This window comes from Squalius cephalus (genome assembly GCF_949319135.1).
Source record: "Squalius cephalus genome assembly, chromosome: 8".
Taxonomy (NCBI): domain Eukaryota; kingdom Metazoa; phylum Chordata; class Actinopteri; order Cypriniformes; family Leuciscidae; genus Squalius; species Squalius cephalus.
This window is the reverse complement of record NC_137129.1, coordinates 25,556,700-25,578,581: the sequence shown is the minus strand read 5'-3', so window position 1 is coordinate 25,578,581 and position 21,882 is coordinate 25,556,700. Positions and strand designations below refer to the sequence as shown.

At 39.0% G+C, this 21,882-nt stretch overlaps 1 protein-coding gene across 2 annotated transcripts in view; it reads right to left on the bottom strand.

Annotated features, from left to right (window-relative positions):
• top2b (DNA topoisomerase II beta) overlaps nt 1-21,882 on the bottom strand; it is a 176,887-nt gene that overhangs the window by 90,428 nt on the left and 64,577 nt on the right. For both annotated transcript variants that reach the window (XM_079878971.1, XM_079878972.1), the window contains exons 22-23: nt 21,537-21,671; nt 21,225-21,425 (exon numbers count right to left, since the gene is read on the bottom strand). In XM_079878971.1, the coding sequence (XP_079735097.1) occupies nt 21,225-21,425; nt 21,537-21,671 (336 nt within the window). The remainder of the gene's footprint in view (nt 1-21,224; nt 21,426-21,536; nt 21,672-21,882) is intronic.

Here is a 21,882-nt window from a genome sequence, read left to right as displayed (position 1 = left end):
TATATATATATATATATATATATATATATATATATATATATAATTACCTTTTTTTGGATGCTAAACTATTGTTTATTATATGCTTTGTACTTCACTCACGTTCCAATATCGAAGGGAAAAATGATCCTCTTCACATGCGCAAAAATGTGCTTGGAAAATTCACAGTGGAGCGGTGCTTACTGTCATTGTACGAATTGTACTACTGACTATTTAGAGCAGTGTAATATTTATATGTTAGGTTGACCATTTTATTATTATATTTTATTAAGTCTATAATGAACAGGCTGCAATGTCAAGATTGCAATGCTGGAGAGTGTGTGTGTGTGTGTGTGTGTGTGTGTGTGTGTGTGTGTGTGTGTGTGTGTGTGTGTGTGTGTGTGTGTGTGTGTTCATGTTTTTCTGTCCCGGTGGGGACTTTAACCTGAATGCACACAGACTAATGGGGACTCGTATCACAGTGGGGACCTAAATAGAGGTCCCCATGGGTAAACAAGCTTCATACAGAATGAGTTTTTTTGGAAATGTAAAAATGCAGAAAGTTTTCAGTGATGGGTAGGTTTAGGGGTAGGGTTAGTGTAAGGAGATAAAATATACAGTTTGTACAGTATAAAAATCATTAAATCTATGGAGAGTCCCCACAAAGATAGTAAACCGTGTGTGTGTGGGTGGGTGTGTGTGTGTGGCATGGGCGCGATTGAACAGTGGACACATAAAAACATACTCCGTCATTATACAGGACGACATTCAAACTGCAAAGTGTTAACTTATATTTGTGTACAGTCGCAATAAAACACAACATTGTGCTTTTGTAAAATAATTTCAAGCAATCAACCCCCGAAAGGCGCTAATTTTAAAATTAAACTAAAATGCTCATGGCTGCACGGGCATTCATAACGGTGCGCATCCACGGCGAGGAACGAGCAGAACAGAGTGAACGTTTTTCAGTTAATTCCTACTTCCATAGGAATTCATTTGAAACGCTCGCTCAACCACTATCAATGTCAGTGTGGACGAACATATTTTACTTTCGTTTTTAAGTTGGCGATTCAAAAGCCCCCAGTGGTGTCACACGTCGATTAACCGGTGGTAAAATATTCTCACCGTCACATACCTAGTATATTTTTATGTAGATACAATAGGCCTACCTGATTTTGAACACAAGAGGGCAGTATAGCCCTATGTATGACTTGACTTTTATGGGACTAAATAGTACAATTACTATTTTTAAACTTATAAATATTTATTAAATTGAAAAAAAAAAGAATAAAATGGGTTTAGTTGTGATATTTTTATACTTTTATATAGAAATAAATGGTGTTTAATTACATTTTTAGAAGATGAGGCTTTAAGTGTTACTTTACTTTAGTCCCTCACTATAGCAAAACCGTTTGAGATGTTTAATATCCGTTCACAATTTAGCATCTTTAATGTATCTTTATCATTTTGAAAAAGTTTGGTGTGAATAAAATAAACCAGTTAGGAAGAGTAGCTAAAAACTCAGAGTCTGAAATATCCAAAAAATCCACATTCAAACCAAAATATCTGACTTCCTTTTGCTCTGAGCTAATAACTGTAAATTAGAAAGTTGTCCGGCTCGGTGAGACAAATATATATACTGATTTTTGTAACTGTTGGTAAAACTAACCCACCCACTTTTGTCAAACGCATGTTGAAAGTGACACACTTCCTGCTGCCAGTTGGTGGCGCTATAACTTTGACTCACAATAGTTACATCCATCTGATCTGCCTCTTACCACGAACATACTGCTAAAGTTTCATCAAGATCAGTTAATGTATGCAGAAGTTATAACACTTCGTCTCCTCTCTTTTCTCGCCATAAATTTGTTTCCTCGCCACGGCCAAACCGTTCGAGATATCAAAAATCCGTCCGCAATTTAGCATTCTCAATGTCTTGACTTCATGCTGACTGAGTTTGGAGGTGATTGAATGAATTCTCTAGGAGGAGTACATCACATTCCACAGCAAGCGTTTTCCAAACAACCCATAATAGCCGACTTCCTGTTGGGCTGGCGTGAAACTTGACAGAGGGAAAGTTGTTCGGCCCGATGAAATCTATATGTGTACCGAGTTTCATATTAATTCATGCAAGCGTGTTTGATATATGGACCAAGTTTTCAGACCCTGTTCAAGAGGGCGCTGTTGAGCCCCCCTGCCACGCCCGTTTCTGAAACTTTTCACATGTCTACTGGCTAATAAGTGTTATGTGTCTGTCGAGTTTCATGCAATTTCAAGCATGCTAAGAGTCTCAAACGCATCCGAAAAGAATATTAAAATTTTATGCGTTGCCACGGCAACAGTATCTAAGATATCAATAATACTTTCACAGGTCTACATCTGCCGTGTGTTTACATTATACACATAAAGTTTGAAGCAAATCGGGTAAAAGTAAGAGGGTGACTTCAAAGCATTTTGAAAGTGACACACTTCCTGCTGCCAGTTGGTGGCGCTATAACTTTGACTCACAATAGTCACATCCATGTGATCGGCCTCTTACAACGAATACACTGCTGAAGTTTCATCAAGATCAGTTAAAGGGTTAGTTCACCCAAAAATGAAAATTCTGTCATCATTTACTCCCCCTCAAGTTGTTCCAAACCTGTATGAGTTTCTTTGTTCTGCTGAACACAAAGGAAGATATTTGGAAAAATGTTTGTAATCAACAGATCTCGGTCACCATTGACTTCCATAGTAGGAAAAAAATATACTATGGTAGTCAATGGTGACCGAGATCTGTTGATTACAAACATTTTTCCAAATATCTTCCTTTGTGTTCAGCAGAACAAAGAAACTCATACAGGTTTGGAACAACTTGAGGGGGAGTAAATGATGACAGAATTTTCATTTTTGGGTGAACTAACCCTTTAATGTATGCAGAAGTTATAACACACTTCCTGTGTCCCATTATTCGCCATAAATTCGTTTCCTCGCCACGGCCAAACCGTTCGAGATATCCAAAATCTGTTCGCAAGAATTCATCCTCAATGTCTTGACTTTATTCTCACCGAGTTTGGTGGCGATCGGATGAAATCCCTAGGAGGAGTATTTCACATTCCATTGTATGCGTTTTCCAAACAACGTATAATAACTGACTTCCTGTTGGGCTTTTGTAAAACTTAGAGCACGAAAGTTGTTCGGCCCGATGAGATCTATATGTGTACTGAGTTTCATATTATTACATGCAAGCGTGTTTGATTTATGGACCAAGTTTTCGGACCCCATTCCAGGGGGCGCTGTCGAGCCCCCCTGCCACGCCCCGGTACCAGCTTCAGCCCGGCCCTGATGGCCGCAGGTTCTGACGTGAGTGCAAAATTTCAAGAGTTTTTGAGCATGTTAAGGGCCCCAAAAGGGGCAAAAAGGCAAAAAAAAAAAAAAAATGAAAAAAAAAAAAAAAAAAAAAAAAAAATCCTTACGAAAACAATAGGGCCTCCGCCCTTTCAGGGCTTGGGCCCTAATAATAAATAATCCTACCGGAAACAATAGGGCCTTCGCCCTTTCAGGGCTTGGGCCCTAATAAATAATCCTTACGAAAACAATAGGGCTCTTCGCCCTTTCAGGGCTTGGGCCCTAATAATAATAACAAATAATCCTAACGAAAACAATAGGGCCTTCGCCCTTTCAGGGGCCTGTACCATGAAGGTAGCTGAACAAACTCGGGGTTGCAGGATTAGTTTTGAGTTGACAAAACCAAACCGATGCAATCAGGCTTTATTGGTACCATGATGCAGCTCATCAACTTTCTCTGTCAACTCAGGCTTTGATCCTTAAGCTATGATTACTCCACGCGCGCGTGCACATAAAAGAGTGACGTCGACACTGAACAACCAATCGCGGGTCGTGATTTTTCCGCGGAGGAGCAAGAGATAATCATTCATAATTACGATGAATTTAAATATGTATTTCAAGCTCGAAACAATACGTTCTCTGCTGCAAAAGCAAGAGAAGACTGTTGGAGAAAGATTACTGATTGTTAATGTGTAAGTTAAACAAATACGTTCTATATTTATGTAAAAGTATGTATGTATAGCCTATATGTATGTGTAGCCTATGTGTAATATAGCCTATAGCCTATTTTTGTAATATATAAAAAATGAGCATGTATGTAGGCTACTAAGAAAGATTAATATTCATTGATTTTTAGATGCAACCCAAACTCCAAATGTTCTTGGCAGCAGATAAAGACAAAATATAAAAATATAATTCAAAGTGGTGAGTATTTACCACAACCTTTTATTATTTTTGTGAACATTTTATCACAAACACTTGTTTGCAGCAAACAGAAATAAAGAGTTAAATTCAGAAAACCAGAATACACTGGCGGAGGAGTTGGCTCTGAGTAGCAATAAGGGACGGCCGATTATGGATGGAATTACAGGTGCTCTACAATCTGACCCTGGTACTGGCTCCTCTAAGCAAGTAACACTGGGTACGTGTGCAATACATGAATAATTTTTTAAGTTTTAAATATGGCTGACTGTATGTTCTGCAGTAGAGGGAAATACAGTGTCCCTGTTGAAGCCAGCACACACACACACACAGTCTCCCACACAGAGGTCAGTATACAGCAGACCGAACACCAAACATAACCTGCTTTACAACAGTTATGCTTTACATTTCTCAGACAGTTGCTGATGTGAATGCACTGGGCTTTTTATTATGGAAAACATTTCAATGTGTGGCATAAAAAAGCGACTGGCCCTTGCACATCTCTTTTATTGTAGGATTTTTCACAACCTGCCCCAGAAACTGAGGCCTCTACCTCAATGGGCTTCAGAAGAAATGTGAACAAGGTAAAGATTTAAAACCCTTGCCATAAATTACAGTCAGTCCTGTGTTTGTAGGAAGTCAAGGAACTTTTTGTGATTTTGATGAGCCTCCAGAAAACTTGTAATGATCATGTTTGTGGTGGAATTATGTTTCAGGTGGAAACAGACTCAGTCAGGGCCCTGTACAAAAGGAGTCTCGAACTAGACTGCACACTAAAGGAGCTGACTGTGAGCTGAGGCGGCTCCAAACAAAATCAAACAGCTGGATAAAACTGATCTCAGTATGTATATAGTTATATAGTCTATCTATCTATCTATCTAGTAACACTTTAGTATGAATATTTATTAATGCAACTTTCTCTTGCTCTCTTTCTCCCTCTCATCCCACAAAACCAATAAAACAGTTTGAGACCTATCTGCAGTTTCAATGTGCTTTTATTAAGTGTAATATTGTATGGTGATTGCATCTACATCTGCACCAGCTGGGTGGTCAAGTGTGATGGGGTCAGTTTCATCGGGGAGAAGCTGGTTTTGTGGTGTTTCTCGCTCCTTACTGGTGGCTATATTGTGCAGAATGGCACATTGCGCCACTATCTGTGATGCCCGCTCTGGTGACTCTTAAGCGCCGAACACAGTTAATGTGCCTTTAGGAGGCCAAAGGTCATCTTTATCTTCACTCTTGTTTGAGGGCCACATTGAAGCGGTGTTGTGGCCCTATCTGAGGGTCATGATAGGGGGTTATTGTGTAGGTTTTTCTATCTCAGTTCAAATTAACAGTGTTTTGTACTGAACCAAATTTAACTTGCTTTCCTCAAAGTGCTGACACAACACAGAATCACGGAAAATTTGAGTCAAGCACTGAGCCAGGCCATTTGGCATCCAAACTTGATCATATGTTCATGACCACAAGTCGTCTGCAGATGAAATGTTTAGTAGATCATTATTATAACTGTTAATGTTACTATTAATTTAAAGATTCATCTCACAGAAAATAATCATCTAACATATCTCTACCTGAACATTATGGCTGTGATAGGACTTCCTATTAACATAATCTGCCTCATGTTCCCCTAGAGCAGTGGAGACTGGAGCAATATACTGCATACATGTTGCAATGACTTGGGAATCCCATCATAAGATTAACAGAAGAATAATAAAAAAGATTTAAAATAATTCTTAACATGTATTATATTGTATAGCCTAGTACATTTGTGAAATTTGCTTTTTGGAAAAAAAAAAAAGGTGTTCATGTGATGTCACCCTATCAATATATCTTACTGGCAATTTTATAAAAGCCCTCTTTTATGGACATGGTCGATAAATGTCCGGGGAACACTATTAATGAAACTTTTCATGTACTCCTGCAGGGCGAGGACCACCTTGCGAATGGTTTGACAAACATATGTTTTCCCCCAGCTTCTGTGCGTCACCCACCGTGCAAGTATGTACCACTTGCAAAAAAAAAAAAAAAACGCAACGCAATACAATTTGCGGTACAGTAAGTGCATGAATTCGACGTGTTAAATTCTTTATGTGCGGCTCAAGAAGTTCGCAAAGATAAGACATTCCTTCCGCGGAAAATATCTTTCATACAAGTAACTATCAGTTAAGGCAAGAGGATTTTGTCTGGCTAAAAACTCTTTCTCTATGAAGTGCTCGTCAAACAATTTGCGCTGAGATATCCACCGGATTTGGAAGAAAATGTGAAGTCATTGCAACAGACACTTGGAATAAGTTACGTCACCTATATGTTTCTTTGCTCTCAGCTGATTGGTCAAACTTCAGTCTGAGATCTCGAATCCAGAACATAACCTGCCCCGGAGCAGGTTAGCCGTGCAGCGTAAGATACCATGGCAACGAACACCGATTAAAGCCGAGCTACTTTCATAGTACCTAAAACCCAGGGTTGGCGGAAACTAAGCTGAAACATAGCTGGCTAGCCACCCAATCCGGCTTCATGGTACAGGCCCCAGGGCTTGGGCCCTAATAATAATAATAATAATAATAATAATCCTAACGAAAACAATAGGGCCTTCGCCCTTTCAGGGCTTGGGCCCTAATAATAAATCATCCTACCGGAAACAATAGGGCCTTCGCCCTTTCAGGGCTTGGGCCCTAAAAATGGGTTTAGTTCTGATATTTGTATCATTTTATATAGAAATAAATGGTGTATAATTACATTTTTAGAAGATATGAGGCTTTTAGTGTTTCCATTTTTGCCATTACATTAATCCCTCGCCATAGCAAAACCGTTTGAGATATGTATTATCCGTTCACAATTTAGCATCTTTAATGTATTTTCATCATGTTGAAGAAGTTTAGTGGGAATAAAATAAACCACTTAAGAGGAGTGGGTAAAAATTCAGAAGCTGATTTTGCAAAGAAATCCACATTCAAACCAAAATATCGGACTTCCTGTTGGTCTGAGCTAATGACTGTAAATTAGAAAGTTGTCCCCTAACCCTAACGAAAACAATAGGGCCTTCGCCCTTTCAGGGCTTGGGCCCTAATAATAAATAACCCTAACGAAAACAATAGGGCCTTCGCCCTTTCAGGGCTTGGGCCCTAAATATATGTTGTCATAACTTATTGTTCATATAATTTTTTACAGTGTAGAATCCATGATACCATGTATCTTAACAAGATGTCCAAAAGACCTCCAGCCAAAAATATAGGCCCACAACATTAAAGATCCTGCGGTATATTTAACAGCAGACATGTGGTACTTTTCCTCCCTGTTTGCACCAAACTCATCTGGTGGATTTGCTGCCAAAAAGCTCTTTTTATAGTTTCATCTGACCATAGAATCCAGTCCCTTTAGAAATTTAAATGTCTGACAAATGAATATGCTGGAGTTCGTTTTTGGATGAGCGAGGATGATCCTTGAAACCCTCACAAACAACATGTGGTGATGTAGATTTTTTTTTCGGGGGGGGGGGGGGGGGGGGGGGGGCTTTCTGACCCCAAGACTCAACTAATCTCTGCAATTCTCCATCTATGATCCTTGGAGAGTCTTTGGCCACTTAAACTTGCCATGCATTAAGACAATATAGACACACATCCTCTTCCTGGCAGATTCGTAACATCTTTAGTTGATTGGAACTTCTTAATTATTGCCATGATGGTAGAAAGGGGAATTTTCAATGCTTTAGCTATTTTCTTACAGTAACATTCTATTTTGTGAAGCTCAACAATCTTTTGCTGCACATCAGAACTATATTCTTTGGTTTTACCCATTGTGATGGATGATTAAGGGAATTTGGCTTTTGTGTTTCCTCATATTTAAACTCCTGTGAAACAAGAAGTCATAGATAGACAATTTCATGTTCCTAGTCACCCTGGTGTGCTAAAAATGTAAATATGAATGGGAATATACAGTCAAACCAAAAAATTAATCAGACACCAGATATATATTTTTATATTTTTTTACTAGTGGGTGCAGGACACTATTACATTACATTAATTTAAGTGAGGATAGCAAAATAAAGTAAACTGTGACATTTTAGACCCAAAAATTCTTCATACAGTGGACCACCAGTAAAATTTATAAAAATCTGGGACCAAAAATGATTCAGACACTTTGATCTGACCATGTTTTCTTAAACACTATCAGTGAAGCAAGCCATCATTAGGCTGAAAAAACAAAACAAACCCATCAGAGAGATAGCAAAAACATTAGGTGTGGCCAAATCAACTGTTTGGAACATTCTTAAAAAGAAAGAATGCACCGGTGAGCTCAGCAACACCAAAAGACCCGGAAGACCGCGGAAAACAACTGTGGTGGATGCCCGAAGAATTCTTTCCCTGGTGAAGAAAACACCCTTCACAACAGTTGGCCAGATCAAGAACACTCTCCAGGAGGTAGGTGTATGTGTGTAAAATTCAACAGTCAAGAGAAGACTTCACCAGAGTGAATACAGAGGGTTCACCACAAGATGTAAACCATTGGTGAGCCTCAAAAACAGGAAGGCCAGATTAGAGTTTGCCAAACAACATCTAAAAAAGCCTTCACAGTTCTGGAACAACATCCTATGGACAGATGAGACAAAGATCAACTTGTACCAGAGTGATGGGAAGAGAAGAGTATGGAGAAGGAAAGGAACTGCTCATGATCCAAAGCATACCACCTCATCAGTGAAGCATGGTGGTGGAAGTGTCATGGCGTGGGCATGTATGGCTGCCAATGGAACTGGTTCTCTTGTATTTATTGATGATGTGACTGCTGACAAAAGCAGCAGGATGAATTCTGAAGTGTTTCGGGCAATATTATCTGCTCATATTCAGCCAAATGCTTCAGAACTCATTGGACAGCGCTTCACAGTGCAGATGGACAATGACCCAAAGCATATTGCGAAAGCAACCAAAGAGTTTTTTAAGGGGAAGAAGTGGAATGTTATGCAATAGCCAAGCCAATCACCTGACCTGAATCCGATTGAGCATGCATTTCACTTGCTGAAGACAAAACTGAAGGGAAAATGCCCCAAGAACAAGCAGGAACTGAAGACAGTTGCAGTAGAGGCCTGGCAGAGCATCACCAGGGATGAAACCCAGCGTCTGGTGATGTCTATGCGTTCCAGACTTCAGGCTGTAATTGACTGCAAAGGATTTGCAACCAAGTATTAAAAAGTGAAAGTTTGATTTATGATTGTTAATCTGTCCCATTACTTTTGGTCCCTTAAAAAGTGGGAGGCACATATACAAACTGTTGTAATTCCTACACCGTTCACCTGATTTGGATGTAAATACCCTCAAATTAAAGCTGAAAGTCTGCAGTTAAAGCACATCTTGTTCGTTTCATTTCAAATCCATTGTGGTGGTGTATAGAGCCAAAAAGATTAGAATTGTGTTGATGTCCCAATATTTATGGACCTGACTGTATATACATATATGTATATGTATATGTGTATATATATATATATGTATGTATATGCAGGGTGCGATTTGCCAGGGGGGATGCGTGGGATTTCCCCCTTTCTGGTCAATGTATCCCTGCCTCTTATTTTTATCCCCAGTGGGGATACATTTATCCCCCCCCTCAAAGTGATCAGTGCTACTACACTAGTGGCGAGACGATCACAAAACTTATCACAGATCCGTGGTTTGATTAAAGTCAATTTTATTTTAAAATGCGCTACTTTGGCTGGCTCTGATATAGCTGCCGCAGCCTCTCTGTAATTACCACTCTGCAGACTTGCTCAATGTCCCGCCCACGGCGCTATCTGATTGGTTATACCTCACAAGTAACAGCCTATCAACACTTGCGAGATGGTTGCATGTCCGCCGGGCAGTGGAGCTGTGTTAGAGCTTAGATCGGGCCCAAAAATTCAAGCCCGACCCTACCCGAGCCCGTGCACGTTGTGTCCGAGCCCGGCCCGGCCCGACACAATAACTGTAATTATGAGACCGAGCCCGATTTAAACCCGAACATTTTTTAATACGTAGGCTGTTATAACCAGGGGTGGCGCTAGAGAATTTTTTTAACACAGGTGCTGAGGGGGTGCTAGATAGGCTATATTATATATAAATACTAATAATAAATGAGCAAACATAGGCAACTTAATATTTAATATTCAATTATTTTAATTATCACAATTAAAGTATTCATTTTATTAAATTGAACAAGCACAACATTCAGCATTCAATCAAATATTCTTAAATATTTTTTAGGCTATTATTAGGGCCCAAGCCCTGAAAGGGCGAAGGCCCTATTGTTTTCGTAAGGGTTTTTTTTTTTTGTTTTTTTTTTTTGCCTTTTTGCCTTTTTGCCAATTTTGTGGCCCTTAACCCTCTGAGGTCGACAAACGCGCCGGCGCGTTTTGCTGCATTTTCTCCACATTGTAGCACTATAAACTTAAATTTCTCCGTCATTTATGGTCATACAGAAAAAAGAAATATAAAAAAAGAATCTGTGGTATTTCTACTTTTGTATGTGTCCACTTCCAATCAAATCAAAACATTGTGCTTTTGTAAAATAAAGAAAATAAACAGGGTGTGCGTTCTGCCTCTCTGTCGCGGTGAACTTTTTTTTCTTGAGCACGTCTATAAACTGAAACAAAACTCAGCGAATACTTGTCACACATTTATGAGCCATACACCTTTATAAACATTTAAGTGTGTACTTTTAAATGATCGGATTCAAAACGAAAACAAATATTCTCTGTTTAAGTAATTTGTATAAAACCAACAAGATGTCCAGCTTCTCAAACGCTTCCTAATTATTTTTTAATTTACCACGCCCACTCGCGCAAAAGATATTCACATGCAAATCTCCACATGGAACGCGATCGCCCTCATTACCTCAACAACAAAACACTTCACTTCACTTTTCGTCGAGTTTGAAAGAGTGCCTGAGCTTAGATTGGATTTACATCAGAAGAAGAAGAACGATATTTGAAGACAAGAAAGATAAGGTAAGATTACATATTAGTTTGCTATTGTTGCATAAATTTCACAATGCAGTTGAACTGTTGCTAGATATATGGTGAATATTATAATATTTAGACCCGTGTTTACTGTTACTGTGTTTGTGGATATCTGCTCAAACGTAGATATGTATATGGTAGGCCTAACCATAATGTTTTATATTTGAGCGCGATCGCGTTTGAATGTATCATATTTTTGATCACGATCGCGTTTTAATGTATCATATTTTTGAGCGCGATCGCGTTTGAATGTATCATATTTTGGAAAAGCAAAACGCTCCAAACGGCTTCATGTTTTTACTATTATCTCATTTCATATCATCATAACGAATGGAAACATTTGAAGTAACATGATAATCAATATATTTTTCTCTAGCTTAGTTGTTACTGAAATCTTTTTGAAAATATATATAGGCTGCTATATTGTTATTATTTTATGCAGCACTGCGCATAGCCTATACCTACAAGGCACAACAAAACTGGTGTTCATTATATAATATATTGTTGGAAACATTTGTGTGAGTGTGTGTATTCTGTGAATTTTAAAAAGCAATTTTAACAAGAAAAATCTAAAATGTATTCCCAAAATCGTGCAGGCCTTTCTCTTGATATCAGTATGTTCACTTTTTTTTTTTTTTTTTTTTTTTTTTCAGGGCCCAGATGCCACTGAGTCCTGCTGACTTCAACATTCACAGTACATGTCTCTGTACATGAACATGGTAAAGTGAAAATCAAACACCTTAGAAAATGAAAGGTATGTACAATGTTTTTAGGAATGGCACAAAGGTCTCTTTCTTCAATAAGTGCTTTTTTGTTGTGTATCTTTGGATTATGTTGTGTTGTAAATAAATCCAAACAATTTTAAAAGCCATTCTTTTTTAAATCTCCTCATTCTTTGTGCAAGGGTGGTCAGAATGATGGGCCCTGATAAGCTCCTAATAGGGCCATTAGGGAGGTTCTTTGTCTTTCTCAGGTGTGGAAAGCTTTCATATTAATGAGATGATCCGCCCCTTCGCATATTGCTTTATCACACAAAACACGTCGTAAATTTTTTAAATCAATATATTGTCTTCTCTGAATGAGCAGTCAGGGTGATTCTCACATAGTTTTAGAGCAAATATTCTAGGCTACGTCATACAATTTTCAAAAGTCTTGTGAAGAAATAATCAGTAGGGGTTTCATGACCTTATTTCAGTGAGAATTTATTTTTGTATTTTCACAAACCACGCATAAATGTCATTATCTCAAAACTACAAACTTTTACATACATGCTGCTGATATATTATTGTAGCAGAGTTTGTGCTGAATACAGTGTAATTAGACTTTAGCCATGAAAATGTCACAAGTAACAGAAATAAGCACAAATGTCAGAGCATGTCAGAACACCTCCAGGGCCCAGAAAACAGCTCAGACCCCAGAGGGTTAACATGCTCAAAAACTCTTGATATTTTGCACACACGTCAGAACCTGCGGCCATCAGGGCCAGGCTGAAGCTGGTACCCGGGCGTGGCAGGGGGGCTCGACAGTGCCCCCTGGAATGGGGTCCGAAAACTTGGTCTATAAATTAAACACGCTTGCATGTAATAATATGAAACTCATTAAACATATAGATTTCATCGGGCTGAACAACTTTCGTGCTCTAAGTTTTACAAAAGCCCAACAGGAAGTCGGTTATTATACATTGTTTGGAAAACGCATACAATGGAATGTGAAATACTCCTCCTAGAGAATTCATCCGATCGCCACCAAAATCGGTGTGAATGAAGTCAAGACATTGAGGATGAATTCTTGCGAACGGATTTTTGATATCTCAAACGGTTTGGCCGTGGCGAGGAAATGAATTTATGGCGAATAATGGGACACAGGAAGTGTGTTATAACTTCTGCATACATTAACTGATCTTGATGAAACTTCCGCAGTGTGTTCGTTGTAAGAGGCCGATCACATGGATGTGACTATTGTGAGTCAAAGTTATAGCGCCACCAACTGGCTGCAGGAAGTTTGTCACTTTCAAAATGCTTTGAAATCACTCTCTTATTTTCACCCGATTTGCTTCAAACTTTATGTGTATAATGTAGACCCACAGCAGATGTAGACCTGTGAAAGGATTATTGATATCTTAGATACTGTTGCCATGGCAACGCATCGAACTTTAATATTATTTTTTGATGCTTTTGAGACTCTTAGCATGCTTGAAATTGCATGAAACTCGACAGACACATCACATTTATTAGCCAGTAGACATGTGCAAAGTTTCAGAAACGGGCGTGGTGGAATGACTCAGTAGCGCCACCTTTTGACCAAAGTGGGGGGTTAGATTCATCTACAGCAACAAAACTTGGTATGTATATTGTTCTCATCAAGCCGGACAACTTTCCAATTTACAGTCATTAGCACCGACCAACAGGAAGTCAGATATTTTGGTTTGAATGTGGATTTTTCTGGAGAATTTTCTCTCTCTGTCTCTGTGTGTGTGAGGGGGGGGGGGGGGTTTCACCCTTGAACAGGGTCTGAAAACTTGGTCCATAGATCAAACACGCTTGCATGAATTAATATGAAACTCAGTACACGTACAGATCTCATCGGGCAGAACAACTTTCCCTGGTCAAGTTTTACGCCAGCCCAACAGGAAGTCGGCTATTATGGGTTGTTTGGAGAACGCTTGCTCTGGTATTTGAAATAATCCTCCTAGGCAAATCTTTCAATTGCCACGAAACTCGGTCAGCATAAAGTCAAGACATTGAGGATGCTAATTTGCGGACGGATTTTTGATATCTCGAACGGTTTGGCCGTGGCGAGGAAACGAATTTATGGCGAGAAAAGATAAAAACGAAATGTTATAACTTCTGCATACATTAACTGATCTTGATGAAACTTCAGCAGTGTGTTCGTGGTAAGAGGCCGATCACATGTATGTAACTATTGTGAGTCAAAGTTATAGCACCACCAACTGGCAGCAGGAAGTGTGTCACTTTCTAAATGCTTTTGACAAAATGAGGGGGTTAATTTTATGTACAGTCACAAAAATCAGTACACATATTGGTCTCATCGAGCCGGACAATTTTCTAATTTACAGTAATTAGCTCCGAGCAACAGGAAGTCAGATATTTTGTTTTGAATGTGGATTTCTTTGCAAAATCAGCCTCTGATTTTTTACCCACTCCTCTTAAGTGGTTTATTTTATTCCCACCAAACTTTTTCAACATGATGAAAATACATTAAAGATGCTAAATTGTAAACAGATAATAAATATCTCAAACGGGTTTGCTATGGCGAGGGATTAAAGTAATGTCAAAAAAGGAAACACTAAAAACCTCCTATCTTCTAAAAATGTAATTATACACCATTTATTTCTATATAAAATTATACAAATATCAGAACTAAACCCATTTTATTCTTTTTTTTTTTTTCAATTTAATAATTGTTTAAGTTAAAAAACATCCAGAATGTTTTTTTAGTCCAAAAAATAAATAAATTATGTCATTCATAGTGCTATACTGCCCTCTTGTGTTCAAGGTCAGGTAGGCCTATTATATCTATATAAAAATATACTAGGTATGTGACGGTGAGGAATATTTTACCACCAGTTAATCAACGTGTGACACCTCTGGGGGCTTTTGAATTGCTAACTTAAAAACGAAAGTAAAATGTTCGTCCGCACTGACATGGATAATGGTGCAGAGCGAGCGTTTTCAATGAATTCCTATGGATATATATATATATATATATATATATATATAGGATGTCCCGATCCGATCGCGTGATCGTAAATCGGGCCCGATCACGTGGTTTCAGACTCGATCGGAATCGGACGTTACCTCCCGATCAGGACTCGGATATATATGTATATTCTCATTATTTTTTAACACATCTATAGTTATGCGGTGGCACAGAGTTACGCCGGTTTCACACTGCACGCGTTAGCAGAGCGTATGGTGAGCAGGAGCAGGACACGCGCATTTTGCTTTCACACTGGCAGCGTTTGTCAGGCGCGGCTGAACCGCGTGTTGTGTACAGACAGAGTACTCTATAATGGATAAGTTGGCATTGCTTTATTTCGTTTTCAAATACATTTAAGAGAAAAGACTTGTCAAGAAGCTTATTTTATTAAAGCTACACTGTGTAACTTTTTTAGTTGATTCTTAGCAAAAAACACTTAGTTCTTTCAAAAATATATGTGCTCATTAATGTATATTTACTTCTTTCAAGTAATAAAGTATTCTCTTAAGTTTATAATCTGCCATTGAAAGTACATATGGGTGAGGGGTTCGAATGTCGGTCGCCATGTTGCCCCTCCATCTTGAAACTACATTAGCCAAAGAGGGACATACCTGTAAATTCAAGCTTCGCCTTTTGCGTTTTTCACTCAGTGACACCGTGACGAATGTGAGGGGGAGATTACTCGCGAGTGCCGGCAGATTTGAAAGATAGTGTGGTGTGTGTGTGTGTGTGTGTGTGTGTGTGTGTGCGTGCGTGCGGACTCACATTTGAAAGAGAGAATTAAAACGTCAACGCGACAGACAAATCAGCAAGACCATAGTCAATATTGGAGTAACTTTTCCCAGATGGAAAGAGCTCATGAGGAGAAAAGATTTTAAAACGGACGCTGAGGTTGCCTGCTTTCTTCTCGACAGGTAATTCAGCCTGTTGTAATTCATTTGTGTAAATTCGAAGTTTTATAGTTGCTTGTCTAACTATAGCATGGTTGTGCATAACGCCAGAACGACCTCTAGTATAACTTCATCCTCGCGTCAATGGTGAAAAAGTATTGTTTACCTTGTAACATAAATCTGTGCTGCGACGGATCACAGGTGATGAATAGTTTTAAAGGCGCAATTTTTTAAGCTATATAAAAAAAGGACACTGTAAATTTTAGTTATTTTTAATTGCTTTTACTTTGTACACATTGTAACGTTAGCCTAATCTGATTATGCTGGGATAGCCGATTCCAAGGGTGACGTTTACCTCCTGACATCTGTCCTGTAGTTTTATTCATTTTAGACGTATTGTTTATTATTGTCATGGACGAAGTCGATAACTGGAAGCCATGTTAATCTTGGAATAATACGGCCACCGTAGGAGTTAAAACGCCCTCGGAATTGAGAGGAACAGAAACTAATATTCACTGGGTAGTCATATACAATTTCACCGCTAGATGGGGGTAAAAATCACACAGTGTAGCTTTAATAATTTCATTTATATAACTTTTGGTTCATCTTTGTTTTTATTGTTCTGGCAACAAGTTTGTTTTTGGACATTTGTTTTCTTTTTAAATTGCTGTTGGTCATTTGATCGACTGTTTAAAACACAATAGATATCATCAATGCACTTTTTGGATAAAACTTCGGTGTATTTTGGCCATGATCAATGCATTGTCACTTTAATTCAGCGTAAGCGGCGCAGCAAAAATAGAATCGGCGCCGAAACCCCCACTGCACTGCTGTTCACGCGACGCTCCTGCTGGACGCTCACGCGCTGCTCCTGCTCCCAGTGTGACTGAATTGATTAACATGGACGGCGAAAAAAATACGTGCTGCTCACGCGCCACTGACGCTTGCGGTGTGAAACCGGCGTGAAACCGGCGAGTGCTTTGCAAACACTGTGGCACTTTTATTTTTTTATTTGTTTACATGCCTGCTGGGTATTTTAAGTTGAGGTGCTATTTGTGTATATATTAGACTTTTTTATATTTATTGTTGCACTTATATTTAAGTCCAAAAGTGAAGAATTTATGTTATTTATTACTTGATTGTTCAAGCTACCTCACAGAAGTGCTCTGTTTGTTTACAGAGTTGTTGAATGTTAAAATAAGGTGAATTAAATAAAAAAATAAGGAACATCTTGGATCTGTTTTTCGCTCTTCTTTATTCTTTTTTTATGTATTATAGAAGTATCGGATCGGGACTCGGTATCGGTAGATACTCAAAATCAAATGACTCGGACTCGAGGGCAAAAAAACCTGATCGGGACATCCCTATATATATGTACCTATTACAGATCAGTGTGTGGGACTTTACTCTCTGAAACTGAAAGCAATATCCTCCATCTTGTTTGAAGCTAAGCTAACAGGCGCTGTGGAGACAGATGTAAAGTAATGACAATAGCGGAGGAGAGTGCTCAATATGATATAGAAGAAGAGGATTTCGGAAGTCTGATGCTTGAATCAGGTGTTTGTGGCTACCTTTACAAGCTGCATTATAGCGAAGAGCAGCCGAGGCAGAAGACCTGGCAGGAGCCCGGACTGGCTCGAGTTAGGGCGGACTGGTGGCGCCGGTGATCTCACTATGCAACTCATAGACTGTAAGATGCAACTACGAACACAGAGATAGAGTCCGTCTGCGGCAAAGAATTTCAACGATGACAATTTCTCCTGGACGAATTCTCTGAATCAGACGAGGACACGGACGTTTGTGTTGAGAACTATCCTAGTTTCGCACCGCATATGTTCTGACTGAACATCCAGGTACCATGCAATAATTCACCTTTTCGAAAGAAATACAAACGAGGAGTAATGCACTAATGAGTTCGCCAACTAACTAGACATTTTGTGTGAATGTGAAATGAATTTCAAGCTCTGGTGGTAGCTAGCCTTGTAGACGGAAGAGTGATTTCTCTTATAGGCAGATATGCGCTTTCTGGATTAGTGGGAGTGGCTTGCGGAGCTGTGCAATGTGGTGCTTTGTGGGAGTTGTTGTCTTTCATACAAATGCGTCCTGAAGTTATTTTTTGTCTTTCCTCGGTCACAAAGGCACCAAATTCAAAATTTATTTTACATTTCGACTACATATATGACCCACTTTAAATAAAAAACAATGTTCAAATGGGTGGAATGCCCCTTTAAGATACAATTTATACAAAACGAAATTCACTTTAAAGAAAGGCTTTCTACAAAACAAACCTTAATGAAGTGGTCAAAATCATGTCTGACCCGCTCCATGTCTCTCGATATATTGCGCATCCTATCTTACTCATGCTGTTCACTTTTCATAATCAACATAGATGGAAAAAAAAAATAACATCATACTATTTTAACAAATATGAAACTAAATGAGCTTATTTAATGGCTACAACACATATAGTAGGCCTACAGACTTTTTTATTTGTACAAATTGCTGCACATTCATTTACTTCTGAATTTTGCACACATAAGTTGAAAGGCATTTGTTTGTGCATAGTAAAACATATCTGCAACATTTATCAAGTTCACGGATAATTGTGCGTGCATTTATTAATCATTATCTTAGTGAAAAATGCAACAAGGACGAAGCATGTAAACTGCGTTGTTTGTTTATTCAGAATGGAATGGATTTCAATGTATATTTCAAATATATATTTCAATGTTAAGTCAATATAAAGATGCGTTTACGCGCATCTAGAGGTCCTGCGGCGCGAATGAGGCGCGGCGCGGTATACGCGAATTAGCCTCATTCGCGCGTCCAGTTCGCGCGAATGAGGCGAATTGACTAACACAGATAATGCTTTTGTCTTTTATTTCACTGTAGCTCAGCATCGCAATGTAAAGTTAACGTTATTACTTTAACAGCAGCAGTAAAACTGTTTCTACTGTGATGGTTTAACTTTGCAATTAATCCGTGGTTCAGCAAAGGCTGATATATATATATAGAAGTAGCCTAGCCTATTAAACTAAGTAAAGCGCTGTAATGTGCCATTTATAAATAAGTGTTTTGACATGTCTAGCCGAGTGGCACTATTCGTACTGGGAGGGAGATTTAATTCTTGCATGTTTTTTCGTTATGCATGAGTTCATATGTGTGGGGAAAGCTATTAGAGTAAAAATATTGCGTTAAAATAATTGCCTAGGCTACTTCATGAGTTAATAAGAAAAAAGATTTTACAATTCCTGCAAATGCAGTGATGAAGTTCATGTTCTCATGATTTATTTTTATGAATAAAAATGTTTTAAAACATCCCCCCCTCTATTTTTTTTCACAAATCGCACCCTGTGTGTATATATATATATATATATATATGTGTGTGTGTGTGTGTGTGTGTATATATATATATATATATATATATATTACTAGTTTAACCCTTTAGGCGCCAGAGGTTTTTTCCTAAAACATTCGATTTTGACATCTTAATTTCAAAAGGCTATATCTTAAAAGTGATAAAAGATAGAGACTTTCTGTAAATTAGAGAAATATTAAGGATGACCCAAAGTTTATGTAGGGATTACATTTTCCCATCTAATTTGCATATTATGACGTCATATGGTGGCGGCCATCTTGGATTATAGAATTTTCATGAAAAGTCACATGTTTAAATGATAAAATGCAGCACTTCTTTCCCCCAAAAATGTCCCTCACCTTCTGTATGCTATATTGCACAATACCGAATGCTCAGGTAAATAGTAAGTAGTAAATAAACTGTGTAAATCATTACTAATAAATGGTAGAAACAAACCGAATGCATGGAGCGGTTGGCCTTTTGCTGTAGAGATTTTCCATTTGCTACATTCTGTAGGCACTCTGATTCCATGTATGGGGCACATATTATTCATATGACACACAAACACAAGTAGACAAGACCTGTTTATTTCAAAAGCTCACTCTCCACGGCAAGGCACAGATCATGAGTGAGATGACGAGACAAGACGAGAGACAATGTTAGATTTTTTTTTTTTTTTTTGTGTGTTCTTTGTTGATTTTTTTTTGGTTGTTTTTTTTTTTTAGCTGACAAAGACGCACACATCACAAGGCCATGAACACACAAAAAAGAACACATATTGTACACTACTAAATAGTTAGGGAAATAGATAGTAAATCAACAGTGTAAATCATTACTAATAAATGGCAGACAAAAAAAAAAAGAATTTATGTTGCAGGGCTTTTGCTGTAGAGATAATGACTCCCTATCCATCCAGGTGACATTTCTTGTAGTGTTTCATGGTGTGGTCATGCGATAGACTATGCATAATAGCCCCTCTGCCCTGTGTCACACCGCCTCTGCTCCTGCTACGAGCAGCGCGGGCGCGGCCAGATCTGCCTCGCGCGCGCCGAGTGTGCACAGCTCGGACTACTGTCATTGTCATTGCGACTCCCCACCCTGCCTCCACGTTGCCCCCTAACTGTCCTATGAATACTTCGACCTCGTCTAACATACCCAGTGGCATTAGACAAAGCCTCCACCACAATACTGTCGCCGCGATTGCGGAGAGGCACACGGTCACCATGGCTAGCGCGGTAAAAAATCTCCCGCCTCGTTCCCCACAACACTAACACGCCTGCTAACTTCGCGATGAACACTCCGACCCCGGGAAACATTGTTCCCACCACTGACATTGGGCAAAGGACCATCTATATTGGGCAAAGGATTCACCGTTTGTGCTTGGTGTAGGGCTATACTTTCACTTTCACAATCACCGTCATTTTCTGAAGGCAGATAACGTTATTCCCCTTCAGAATCAGGGTCCGCGAATAGAAGACCCAACACTTCATTGCGGGTAAGCTTTATTGATGCCATTAGATAATAATAATAATAATAATAATAATCTAATGCAAATACTCGCTGACGTTGACAATATTGCTCTGATAAAATGGCTCACTCGCACACTAGCTCCGCTTTTGTTCGCACTGATTCAATGCGCTCTAGCTCGAAGATTTTGTATAGAAGCATGACGGTTTTTTGAGTCGGGGATGAAGTATGACATGTCTGCCAACTAGTGGAGGGGAGGTCGAACGAAATTTGACACCCTATTTGACAAAATCGCCCGTTTTATTCAGTGTCGCATCTTGTCGAGTAAACTCGACCGTGGCGCCTAGAGGGTTAATGGCACAGATATTTGAAGGTAACAGGGGTATCAGACCCTTGAGTACAGAAATCTGTTACTTCAATAATGCAAGACTGCACATCAAGTATGTACAACAGAACCATACACAGCCATCCGACAAAGAACTGAAACCTGTGTACCAGCGTAGAGTATGTTTCTGACTCAATAATGAATCAAGGTGTGAAACTGTTAGCTCAATTCAAGAGCTTCAGGAGAGAAGGTTCGTACCATGGAGTTGCAGGTGAGGGACGACTGCAATTTGAAGACCTTGTGAAGGCCGGCCGCCTCTGCCTGTGCCAGTTTCTCCTCTGTCATGCGCACCACGAACTTCACTGTGGTGTCAGTGTGGTATTCCTTATAGTCGTTGATCAGAGGAGGAGTTTTATCTGTTCCTTGGAGCATGGGCTCAAGAACCGACTCCTTATATGCCTGAGAGAGAGAGAGAGAGAAAAAAGATGTCATTTTTGGCATCACTAGCACAAGGTATTCCAATAAATAGATATTATGTCATAAAATCGAGACTTCTACCAGTGACCTTACCTGAGTCCAGGTGCGAACAGGAAGTTCAATAATCTCAATGGTATTTTTGTCCAGGACGGACACTTCTCCACTGACCAAATATTGGTTCTGTCCCAGCTCATGAATTATACCTTTAAAGTTCTTGTAGCTGGGCAGCTAAGAAAAGCATAAAAAGAGACACAGAATGAGTAATCCTAAAGCATAAAAAGAGACACAGAATGAGTAATCCTAAAGGGATGGTTCGGAGTAATTTCAACTTAGGGTCCTTTGCACCATGACCTCAAGCCAAACATCCAACCCAAGATTTTTACAAAGACTCTGATAAAACATCTGATCTAACCTTTTATATTCATGTACAGTTGTGAGA